Source organism: Bos mutus, chromosome 10, assembly GCF_027580195.1.
Source record: "Bos mutus isolate GX-2022 chromosome 10, NWIPB_WYAK_1.1, whole genome shotgun sequence".
Taxonomy (NCBI): domain Eukaryota; kingdom Metazoa; phylum Chordata; class Mammalia; order Artiodactyla; family Bovidae; genus Bos; species Bos mutus.
Genome location: NC_091626.1, coordinates 37185437 through 37198391, shown reverse-complemented (window position 1 = coordinate 37198391; position 12955 = coordinate 37185437). Strand labels below are relative to the sequence as shown.

General features: G+C 42.1%; 1 protein-coding gene across 3 annotated transcripts in view; it reads left to right on the top strand.

Annotated features, from left to right (window-relative positions):
- The window catches only part of DAAM1 (dishevelled associated activator of morphogenesis 1), a 182948-nt gene that overhangs the window by 73630 nt on the left and 96363 nt on the right, over window positions 1–12955 (top strand). For all 3 annotated transcript variants that reach the window (XR_011465631.1, XM_005900855.3, XM_070377764.1), the window contains exon 2: window positions 3344–3562. Coding sequence is in view for 2 of the 3 variants with exons in the window: in XM_005900855.3 (XP_005900917.2) it covers window positions 3380–3562 (183 nt within the window). In the remaining variant the exon portion in view is untranslated. The remainder of the gene's footprint in view (window positions 1–3343; window positions 3563–12955) is intronic.

Below are 12955 nucleotides of genomic sequence, written 5' to 3'. Positions count from 1 at the left end.
TTCCTTAAAAAACTGGAAATAGAACTGCCTTATGATCCAGCAATCCCACTGCTGGGCATACACACTGAGGAAACCAGAAGGGAAAGAGACACGTGTACCCCAGTGTTCATCACAGCACTGTTTATAATAGCCAGGACATGGAAGCAACCTAGATATCCATCAGCAGATGAATGGATAAGAAAGCTGTGGTACATATACACAATGGAGTATTACTCAGCCATTAAAAAGAATACATTTGAATCAGTTCTAATGAGGTGGATGAAACTGGAACCTATTACACAGAGTGAAGTAAGCCAGAAAGAAAAACACCAATACAGTATACTAATGCATATATATGGAATTTAGAAAGATGGTAACAATAACCCTGTATACGAGACAGCAAAAGAGACACTGATGTATAGAACAGTCTTTTGGACTCTGTGGGAGAGGGAGAGGGTGGGATGATTTGGGAGAATGGCATTGAAATATGTATAATATCATATATGAAACGAGTCACCAGTCCAGGTTCGATGCACGATACTGGATGCTTGGGGCTGGTGCACTGGGACAACCCAGAGGGATGGTATGGGGAGGGAGGAGGGAGGAGGGTTCAGGATGGGGACCACATGTATACCTGTGGCAGATTCATTTTGATATATGGCAAAACCAATACAATATTGTAAAGTTAAATAAAAATAAAATTAAAAAAAAAAAAAAGCAGAGATATTACTTTGCCAACAAAGGTCCGTCTGGTCAAGGCTATGGTTTTTCCAGTGGTCATGTATGGATGTGAGAGTTGGACTATAAAGAAGGCTGAGCACCAAAGAATTGATGCTTTTGAACTGTGGTGTTGGAGAAGAGTCTTAAGAGTCCTTTGGACTGCAAGGAGATCCAACCAGTCCATCCTAAAGGAGATCAGTCCCGGGTGTTCATCGGCAGGACTGATTTTGAAACTGAAACTCCAATATTTTGGCCACCTGATGCAAAGAGCTGACTCATTGGAAAAGACCCTGATGCTGGGAAAGATTGAGGGCAAGAGGAGAAGGGGACGACAGAGGATGAGATGGTTGGATGGCATCACGGACTCAATGGACATGGGTTTGCGTGGACTCGGGGAGTTGGTGATGGACAGGGAGGCCTGTCGTGCTGCGGTTCATGGGGTCGCAAAGAGTCGGACACGACTGAGCGACTGAACTGAACTGAACTGAACTCTAGTCTGAAGACAGTGGAGCCAGGGACTCCTCACTTCCATCCTACCGCAACCATAGACATTGGAAAATTCTTCCTTATGTCTCCTTATAGCTTCTTCCCATTGGTTTTAAATTCACTCGGGAGTGGGGAGGGTGGCGTGTGACACAGCTCTGATCCTGTTGCTATGGAGCTGCTCCTAGAAATCATTTGAGAGGATAGTTGCTGGCCTCTGCCTCACCCTCAGGTTTTTCTCCTATCTTGAGAAGTGCCTGCTCTGTGTCTCAGCAGTAGTGTTAGCTCTGTGTCTCAGCAGTGCTGAATTTCTTTCTGGTCGGGGATGTGAATACATTGTCTGATCATCTGCAGTGCACTCTCTGGTGCTCAGCGGTCACTGTAGCTTCTCCAGCAAGGTCACCTGCCCACAGCTCTGAACTATGAGAGTCATCAAGACCCAACCACATCTGCTTTCTCTACTTTTTTTTTTTTTTTCCACGAAAGTAGAGTAGGGTGGGTGGGGCATTTAAGTATGACTCGAAATTGCTCATGGGGTAAATCCAGACTCAGCCTGGGCTGCGGCTTCTCCGCACCAGCCCTCCTCTGCGCTTTCACTCCCTGTGGCTCCTCCCTGGACTCCGTGCCTGTGTTCTCCACATCTTCCCGACACAGATGTAGCTCTCCTCCTCTGCCTTTCCAGCTCACCAAGGGTCAATTCATAGTCCACCTTTTTTTCCCCTTTCAACCCCATCTCTCTTTAAAAATTAAAAGTCTACTGCAGTTATACATGAATATGCTCTCATCATAAATGTGTGTATATATGTGTGTGTATATATATACACACACATATATATATCTCTCTCTCACAGAAAGTATGTTTTCATTCTTGCCTATTCCCCATCCCTGTCATCTCTCAGAGTTAGGAAATTACTGTGTATTTTTCCAGGCCTTTTGCTATGTATTTACATGTAAATTATTTAGGTTTTTGTGTAATATCATTTTAAAAAGACATTATGGGACATGTTATACACATTTTTCTTTGAGTTGCTTTTTTTCAGTTGACAATATAACTTAGAAATTTTTCTAGGATGATACACATAATTGTGACTTAAAAAAGACTGTGCAATGATTAAAATTCTGCAGTGCTTTTATGGTAAAAATTCAAATTTGAAAGGATATGAAGTGAAAGGTAGTTCTCCAATCCCCTCTCTTTATTTTGGAGGTTACTGCTGATAACATTTCTTACATGTATTTATAAGTGCTTTAAAATATGCAATCCTGTAGTATGTAGTATATACATCACATAGCATCTTGAGCTTTTTTTTTTCATATCTACGTGCATAGATGCCTCGTTCTTTTTAGTGAGTGTGTTAGATTCTCTTATGTGAGTATACTGTAATTTAGTCAGCCATCTCTCTATCAGTAAACTTATTTGATCTTTTCTGTTTGGAAATCTCTGACCCTCCTAGCTCATGTTAAGTTACTCCCCATTTGTTATTAATTTATTCAACACAATAAACATTATCCAAGTGCCTTCTGTCTTCCTGGTGCTGCGTGGAGCACTAGGGCCACCACGTTGCTTAATGCAGAGTCCCTGCCTCCCGCTTTTAGTTATCCTGGTCTAACTTGAAGACACACTGCTGAGGAACTTAGACTGTGACAAGAGCTGCAATAGGTAGATATGCCTTAGCATATGTATTATTAATTCTACTTGAGGATGGTAAAGGAGAAATTGCAGTCAAACCCTAGAGGATGAGTAAGAAATCTTCTAGGTGGCAAGGAAGAGAAGGTCATTCCTGCAGGGGTTAACAATACCGGTATGGGTTGGCAGGAAAGAGCAGGTGATGTGCAAAGCATGGTCAAGACCCAGTGTGATTGGAGCAAATGCTGGGGCGTAGGGTGGCTGGGTGGTACTGTTTGTTCAGCAGTGGGTCATAGGAAACATTCAACGTGTGACTAGAAGGACATGTGCTCTCTGCTCAGCTGGCCCCCCAGACCCTCTTGGGCTTGTCCTCTATGTCCTGCGGACGTTGTCTCCAGCCGTCAGCTCCTTTTGACATTGCCTTCAGTACATGGGGCTCTTTGGTGAATTGGTCTGTCTTGAAATATATATATATATATATCTATATATATATCTCCAGTTTTGTATTCTTAACTCTGTTATGTCTTCTTTTGGCAGAGTTTAATCAGTCAAGAAATAAAACAGAATTCAGCTATGGCCCCAAGGAAGAGAGGTGGACGGGGGATTTCATTCATCTTCTGCTGTTTCCGAAACAATGATCACCCAGAAATCACATATCGGCTGCGAAATGATAGCAGCTTTGCGCTTCAGACCATGGAGCCTGCGTTACCCATGCCCCCTGTGGAGGAGCTGGATGTCATGTTCAGTGAACTCGTGGTGAGTCTCAGTCTTCATCCCAGGGGTGGTTGGGAGCCGGAGGAAGGGGAGAGGATGTGGACAGTTTGGTTGGACACAGTCTTGCCTTATCTTTGGTGAAACAGCCCCCATCTGTGCCCCTACTGTCAGCACTGAGCCTGTAGAGGAGAAAGGAAAGGGTAGCATCACTACCTCAGAGGGTTTGCTGGTGCTTAAATGGAGAGATTTAGATCTTTAGTTCTTCAAATATGCAGCCCTACTGCCTCCTAAGTTGCCCTTTCTAGTTCCTCCTGTCCCAGCCTGAGTGCTTGTATGCACAAATATTTCCTTCATCTGACACCTCCTGGGATTCCCTCACGCTTCCTGCCACTCCCAGTGTGTAGTATTAGTGTCTTTTAAAAAGTTAGTCACACTGTCTCTCATGTCCTTGATCCTTGGATGAAAGACATTATTACTTAAGTAGAGTATCATTATTTAGCCTAATGATAGGATTGCAATAATAACTGTTGTGGGAAACTTTTTATAGATGCTATCATATTTTAAAATCCACTATACTGAAGTGAGAGATGTATCTATGTAGGGCCCACTCATCAAGAGATATAGGTGTTCTCTGCAACTTAGCTTCTCAAGCATCTGCAAAGTAGTGTTTCTTTCCAGTCTGCATTTCAGAGGATATTATGGTATGGTCAAGGGCACTGGCATGGACATTAGGAAGACTTTGGCTTACATTACTGCTCTGACTTTATTATCTGTATCAGTAGGGAAAAAGCTTATGACTTTTCTGAGCCTATATTCTGGAAAGTGGAAGGGAAAAAACACTTGCTAGGTTTGATGTAACATTTAAATGAGAATCACACAGAGTGGGCATGGCCCAGTGCCTGCCCCTTCCTAGGTACTCAATGAATACTACGTGAGACTCTATCCTTCTTTGATCGCATCTGACATTTTGTAATGGAGTTAGTTCTAATCAGACCATTTATATTGTTCAGCAGATACTAGGGACCGTGTCTTACGTCGTAGGCTGTGTCACCGCCCTCCAGGGATAGCAACTGAACTCTTGTGGCACTCCAGCTTTGATGAACCAAAATTCACCTATAAGCTTCTCTTATGAGATAAACCAAGAAGGGCGAGTATTAATACTATGAAACTGATATTTGAGTTCTGGCCTCCTGAGTGGATTAATGAGCTGATTACCAAACTTGGTTGGTAAAAGAAAGATGTGATGCCTGGCAGCATGTTTACAGTTGAGGATGTTGAATATTTTGGAGTGTTTCAGGAATCTCTGCTGCTGAGTCGCTTCAGTCGTGTCCGACTCTGTGCGACCCCATAGATGGCAGCCCACCAGGCTCCACCATCCCTGGGATTCTTCAGGCAAGAACATTGGAGTGGGTTGCCATTTCCTTCTCCAATGCATAAAAGTGAAAAGTGAAAGTGAAGTCGCTCAGTCATGTCTGACTCTTAGCGACCCCATGGACTGCAGCCCACCAGGCTCCTCTGTCCATGAGATTTTCCAGGCAAGAGTATTGGAGTGGGGTGCCATTGCCTTCTCCATCAAGAATCTCTACCCTCTCCCATTTCCACTGCACACAGAACTCTGTTTTACATATTAGTGAGGAGGTTCAAAATGGAAAATTAGAACCTGCTCCCAAATTGCTGCCAGTTTCCATAGTTTAATTGAGAGGTATAATGCACCAAGGCAAGAAGCACACACACCTCTGCATAGGTTGTGTGTGACTGTTGTGGGATATAGGACATGATGGATGAGGAAGGTGGTCAGGGAAGACCTCTTGGCAGAGGTGAATGGTCAGGAGGGATTGAAAGTGAAAAGAGTAGTGGAAGGGTTCAGCGTTAATGGGTGTCTTGGTCATCTGCAGCTGGTTTATCCTGTGATAGCAAAACCTCAGTGGCCTCTCTATCATTGATGCTGCATGTCTGCTGTGGATCAGCTGTGGTTCTGCACTGTGCCATCGTCTACTCAAGATCAAGGCTCAGGCCTGGTGGCAGAGGAAAGAGAGACATGGTGAACTTCTCAGGCTCTAAGCTTATGCTTGGAAATGACACGTGTCACTTCAGCACATGTTCCTTTGGCCTACACAGATCACATTACCACTCCCGAATTCACAGGGGCAAGGACATGTCATCCTTCTGTAGGGACTGGCACCACAAATCACATGGCCGAGCCTGAGGTCATTGGGATGGGTGGAGGGACACCGTCCTTTCCCAGGGATGGGCAGTGAATCATGTATCATGATGGCTGTCATGAAAGGCAATAATGATGCATTGATGGTCTTGGCATTATTTCCCAGTTGAAGTATTTTAAAACCAAAGTCAACCAAAGGAGACAGATGTTGCTGATAGACAAAGGCCTCCTCAGTGGTAGAGAAGCTGGTGGACAGAGCTAGTCCCCGCGGAGCACCCACCTCCGTGGTCCTTTCAATTATATCTGTCAGCCTCCCCAAATGAGACCCAAGCCAGAGCCTGTGTGGTGGCAGCTCCATTGTACATCTTGAAGACAGCTCATTGTTCTGTATTCATAAGGGAGAAAATTCCACTCTCAGCCTTATTGATGTCTTTATTCTGTGTGAAAATTGCCTACAGCTGTTAGTTGTTAAAAAACCAATGCCAAACCAGAACTTTAAGCCAAAACCATTGGAAAACAAATTATCCTGAGGTTTGTATCTGTCCTGGCGAGTGATGGATGGATTTTTGTCTACTCTTGACTTCAGGGACTTAGCCCACAAATCCATCCAACTGCCAAAGGTGTCCTGGGGCAAGGAAGGTGGGCTCAGAGCCACTGGGAACCTCTGCCCAGGTTCTCTTGAGTAGTTGCAGGAGCAGTTCTGCCTATGTCCGTGCACAGAAGAGGATGGCCACGTGGGGAGGTGGAGCATGCTGCAATGTAGGGTAAATTCCTTTGAGATGGTTTCTGTTGGAATTTGGGTTTATTTCCTTGCCTGTAAAATGCCATAGATGGGGATAATGCCATCTTTCTATGTGTTGGTGCACAGATTAAAGAAGACAACTTTTTTTTTTTTAAAAGAGACTGCTGCCTATTCATGGGTGCTTCATACCCCACATCCTAGTATAGCAAGAAGGATGGAAGATAATTCAGGTATGTTCTAGGCACATCACCCCAGGCAAATATCCCAGGTTTTTCCTTTTTTTGAAAGCTGATCTGCCTGCTGTGCACACGCCAGTGTTGGTCCTAACTTGCAGGCCATTCTGCCTCTATCTGATGGAAAGCATCTCACCAGAGCCTGTCATTGTGAGCTAGTTTCCTTTGCATCTTCTGATGAGTCACTCATTTGATGTATTTAAAAGTGATACCAAAAAGGTTGCTTTCAGAATTGCTTACAGCAACCTTATCATCTCATAAATAAAGCAAGCCTGGATGGGAGGTCGACCAAATGAATCTTTAAAGAATGTGGGCCCTGAGCAGTGCCTCATACTCTTAACAGTGTATAGTCAAGCTGCAAGAGCATTCCAGTTTCAGGATATAGTGGTTTCTGGAGGTCTCAGGCCCATACTCTGTGCACACACTCCCCACCTCCCACCCCATTTTTAATAACAGCTTTGTGGTGGTACAATTGACATACCATATATTGGGTTGGCCAAAAAGTTTCGTTTCGGTTTTTCCGTAAGATCTTAGAGAAAAACCCGAATGAACTTTTTGGTGAGCCCAGTAATTCACCTGTGTAAAGTGTATAATTCACTGACTTTTGGTATATTCACAAAATAATGCCCCCATCAATACATTTTAGGACATTTTCTCACCCCTAAAGCGACTCCCTTACCCATTAGTCATTACTTGTCACTTCCCCTCAACCCTAGTATCCCCAGGGAGCCACTAATCTACTCGGTTTCTATGACTTTGCCTGTTCTGGTCATTTTCTGTAAATAGAATCATATATTATGTGGTCCTTTGTGACTGGTTCCTTTCACTTAGTATAATCTTTTCAAGGTTTATCCAAGTTGTAACATGTATCAATACTTCATTTCTTGTTATTGTTGAACAATACTCTGTTGTATGGACATACCACATTTTGTTTATCCATTCATTGTTGATGAACAGTTGGGTTGTTGCCAGTCTTCAGCTTTTATGAGTATTGCTGCTCTAAACTTTAATTTGCAAGTTTTTTTGGTGTGGAAATATAGTTTCAGTTCTTAATAGGTGTATACCTGAGAGTGAGATTTCTGAGTCATGTATAACACTGTGTATAACTTTTGAGGAACTTCCAAACTGTTTTCCAAGTGGACTACACTGCACCATTTTACATGTCCACCAGCAGTGTGTGAGAGTTCTAAGTTTTCTTCACCTTCACCAATTCTTGCTGTTTTCTACTTCCTTCCGATTGACCAGCTGATTTTGAAGCTGTTCTGTTGCTCCTGAAGAGCTGAGGACGGGTAGCCTGGGAACGTGTGTGTGCATTTCTGTGAATTGCCAAATAGAAATAGTCTTCCTGCCAACAATTTTGAAATTATTTGGGATGTTTAAAAATAAAATATTGAGAATCAGTGTTACCTCCCTAACCATGTATTTTATGTCTTTGAGCATCAATCCTTTTTCCATATTACTGCCCCCATTTCCCCCAGTTCTCTACTTCTGCTTTGTCCTGTGTCTCAGTCACAAATCAAGAATGTAACCAATCTGAGACTCAGCACTCTTCCCAGAAAATAAGATTCAGCTAAAGTCTTGTCTTTTCGACAGGGTTTTTAGGTCTTAGATTATCCCCACCAGCACGTTTGAAGAGTGGTAGGGGGCATAGCACTGTACGCAGTCTTTGTCCATGTAACTTTTTCTGTCTTAGCATTAGCAGTGGAAGATTTCCTTTGGGATAAACAGAAGAATGTGTTATTAATTGACAGATAAATTCCTTTAGGGGTGTGTGTGTGTGTGTATGTATGTGTGCGCATGTGTGTTAATTGCCTGCTCTGTGCCAGGCCCTGAGGCCACTGGTCCTTCTTGACTTTGTGGGGGCTGAAGGTCCAGCAGGGGAAACAGGCAACAGAAGACGCTCTCTTATCCATTGTGACTGAGGGCTCTGAGAGGGGCCGCTCCAGCAGGACATTTTCTTGACGAAGAACCTTTATTCCCCCTTTTTTCACAAGGTGAGAGTTGACTCACAGGTTCCATTTCCATGACCCTTGGCTCTCTTTCTGGGAAGTAACATTCTCGGCTTTCCTTCCAACCCTTCTTTGGAAAATTCGTAGCTTTGTTTCTCTCCCTTATGCGAATTCTCTGCAACTTAACCTGCTTTCAGAAAGCACACGTTCTGTGACCCTTGGTGCTATAAATTTCATAGGATTGAACCCCCTTGGGGAGTTCTGAAATTGTCCGGTTATTTCCATGACTGGTGGCTATGTGTCTAACTCAGCATTGAAATCCCAGCAAGCCCACGTCTGCAAATGAAAGTTGGGCTCTCCAACCCAGCTTTCAGGAACAAAAAGGGAGGTGTTTTTTGATCTCCCATCTGCTTGAGCTCTTAACCTAGCTGTTACTTAATTCCATTCTTGTTGGGGAACAAGGATGCTGCTTACTGACACCTACCCCCAAGCCTCACAGGTACCTGGCTTGGAAGGATCTTGGAAGCATTCCTGGAGGAAGTGATATTTAATGTAAGACTTGAAAAGAAGGAATTATGCAGGCAAAGAGGAGAGGAAAGTGTGTTACAGACAGTGAAAATAGCATGTATAGGGCTGTGAGGTGAGAGAGAATATGTGGAAGACTCAAGAAATTGAAAGCTCAGCTTAGATGGTGCGTGAAATAAGAGCCTGGGTGGATTGGGGTTCTGAGAGCCAGGAAAAAGGGATGAAGAGAGACAGTTGTGTTATTTTATATTCTCAGATTCTTATTTGAACTAAAGGACAGTACCCCTCCTTTCTTACAGGTTTTCTCAATGAAATACACTAAAGTACATCAAAACATTTTGCTATCTGGTTATATTTACAAAAATAACCCTTGTTCATTGCAGTCTCTGTGAGGTGTCAGTAAGTTTTAGCAAAATGTGTCATGTCTCCTTGGGTAGATTTTGAATATGTTTTCCTTTGAGTCCAACTGTTGAGGTGAGATGGCTTGTTTCAATGCATATCTCCTGTGGCTACTTGACTTTTGAAATGGAAAGAGAATTTACTATAGCCCCCTTCTGGTTTTCTGTTCTAATACATGACTCCTGGATATACCAAGAGTTGATGGGCTGAGGGTATCCCGCAGAATATTTCACAGCAGCAGTTATATTAGAAATGACATCTCCTCATAGATTCCCTCAGTTCTCTTGCCTTGTGAAACATCAGAATATACATCTGCTTTTCCTGGGTGAGGTTTTATTAATAGATGAGAAACCCAGTTTATGATAAGTCTGATCATGATTTTCGAAGTATCCTTGGAATCAGTTAACTGACCAGAGGAAAACTTTCCTTTCTAAGAGAGTACATCATTGTGATAGATAGTTGGAAGTAATAAGCAATATAGACCCAAGTTTTCCTAATCCTGACTTGTTACCAATTCTATTTATACTGTGTTCTGTTAACCTGCCTTCTTTCAGATTCAGTATTTAGTCTTCCATTTATTTGACCAATGTGTCTAATATTCTGGGATAATTCGTTATACAGTGCTATGTGTGTGTATGTGGGTGCTCAGTCATATCTGACTCTGTGACCCCATGAACTGTAGCCCTCCAGGCTCCTCTGTCCACAAAATTTTCCAGGCAAGAATACTAGATTGGGTTGCCATTTCCTACTCTACGGGATCTTTCCAACCCAGGGATTGAACCCGTGTCTCCTGCATTGGCAGGTGGATTCTTTCCACTAGAGCCATCTATCCTAAAACCTGTGCATTTCACCATTCTCAATAAAAATGGTGCAAGTGTTGCTCTCAACTTAATACTCCACCACTTGGAGGTGGTGGAAATGTGAGGGGGTGTTTCTAGGTGCTGCAATTACTGAATGGTGCTACTGGAGTTTGTGGCCCATCCCAAGTGGCAGTGTTCCCTCTCCCCACTGGGAGTTGCTGGGTGACCCATTGTCAGGGTGAGGTTCTTCCCGTGTAATTCATTTCCAATCCCAACTCTATCTGTGGGTTGGGGGTGGGTGGCATGGCAGTCTGACTTAAATAACTCTACTTTTAGTTTGCCAAAAGTCACTTTTTGGAATTCCCATTTTGGTATATTTACATTCTATCTTTAGATCTTTAGATAGAAAAGGTTATGTTGGATACAAGTGGAAAACTGTCTTTAGATAGCCAATAAACAGTTGTTGCTTTTTTTTTTTAAGAACTGATATCCAAAAGTGGATTTCCAAAAGTGCTATTAAAAAAGTTTAGTTGTGTAGTATCATTTAAGTGTTATGCCTTCCAGGAAATATAAAAAACATTTGAAAGAAACTAATTAAGAAATTCATTAATGATCACCATTTATATAATTGAGGATTGTCAACAAAAGTTAATACCTCAACGGGAAGATAGTGTTGGTGGATAATGAGAAGATTTGTATGCTCATAAATATAATCACTTACTATAGGTCAGTTTTATTGTTATGAGGTCCTGAGGACACTCTCAACATTGGTAACCAGCATAGACTTTGAGAAATGAAGATAGTAAGACAGAGAGGATTTAGTTGACGTATCAGAATTAGATGAATTCACAGTCGAGGCAAACGGTGCCAGATGAATTCCCTTGGGAACATACATCAGTAAACTCTTCATTTTTCATTATGTTCTAAAGTCACTTTGGTATGAAAAGAGCTACAGGAATCCAGGTTAGTCTTATGATATACCAGTGTACAGATTTTGCTCTTTTTGTTGTTATTCACTTGCTCAGTCATGTCCAACTCTTCATGACCCCATGGACTGCAGCACACCAGGTTTCCCTGTCCTTCACTATCTCCCGGAGTTTGCTTAAACTCATTTCTATTGAGTTGATGGTGACATCCAACCATCTTATCCTCTGTTGCCCACTTCTCCTGCCTTCAGTCTTTCCCAGCATCAGGGTCTTTTCCAGTGAGTCAGTTCCTCGCATCAGGTGGCCAAAGTATTGGAGCTTCAACTTCAGCATCAGTCCTTCCAATGAATATTCAGGACTGATTTCCTTCAGGATTGACTGGTTGAATCTCCTTGCAGTCCAAGGGACTCTCAAGAGTCTTCTCCAACACCACAGTTCAAAAGCATCAATTCTTTAGCGCTCAGCTTTCTTTATGGTCCAACTCTCACATCCATACATGACTACTGGGAAAACCATAGCTTTGACTATATGTACCTTTGTGCATATAGTTGGCAAAGTACTGTCTCTGCTTTTTAGGTTGGTCATAGCTTTTCTTCAAAGAAGCAAGTGTCTTTTAATTTCATGGATGGAGTCACCATCTGCAGTGATTTTGGAGTCCAAAAAAATAAAGTCTCTCATTGTTTCCATCGTTCCCCTGTCTATTTGCCATGAAGTGATGGGACCAGATGCCATGATCTTAGTTTTTTGAATGTTGAGATTTAAGCCAGTTTGGGAAGTCATAGTTTTCATATGTTGTTTCTTAATTGGAGTGTAAACCTTATACATTAATTGGAGTCCCCAACTTTTTTGGCACCAGGGACCAGTTTCAGGGAAGACAATTTTTCCACAGATTGGGTGGGGGGTGGAGGGTGGGATGGTTTGGGGATGATTCAAGTACATTACATATATTGTGCACTTTATTATTATTACATCAGCTCTACTTCAGATCATCAGACTTTAGATCCTGGAGATTGGGGATCTCTGGTGTAAAGAATTGCTTGGTAATTAAGAACTCAGACTGCACAAAGACTTCAAAGCTATATCTGGAATAGTCTTAAAGTGTTCAGTTGTCTGAAAGCCAAAAATCTAATGAAGGAATTGATATCAAAATTGTTCAATTGCCATGAGTTTAAAAATTCTTTTCAATTGACAAACTTATAAAACTCAAAAGAGAAAATTCTGTTCATGTAAAGGACATGGTTAATTGACAGAGAAGAAAAAAAATAGAGTAGATATTCCCTTGATACTGTGGTATTTTTGAAGAAATTAACTTGATGAGTTCATAAAGAAATGTTGGAACAGTATGAGAATGTGCAGTATATCACAAAAGGAAGTGGGAATGTAAATATGGGCTTAAATGGGTTCAGTGCTAAAATTGCTGTGGGATAGATGTGAACTATTGCCAGTATATAGTCAATTTAAAGATGAGCAAAAAATGATTCTAAATCTAGAACTTTATAAACAAATTATTTAGGGCCTGAGAAGAACTGATGGTTTGTGATATAGGGGATGTTGATATAGGGGGTTTTGCTTGCTTATATATGCTGTGCTTTTGAATTGAACTTTGCAATACATCCAGAAATCTAGTAGGATTGGCAGTAGATCTTCATTTCAATGGACAGTATACATTTCTTTGAGGTCCTGTCTGCTTAGAGATAGTG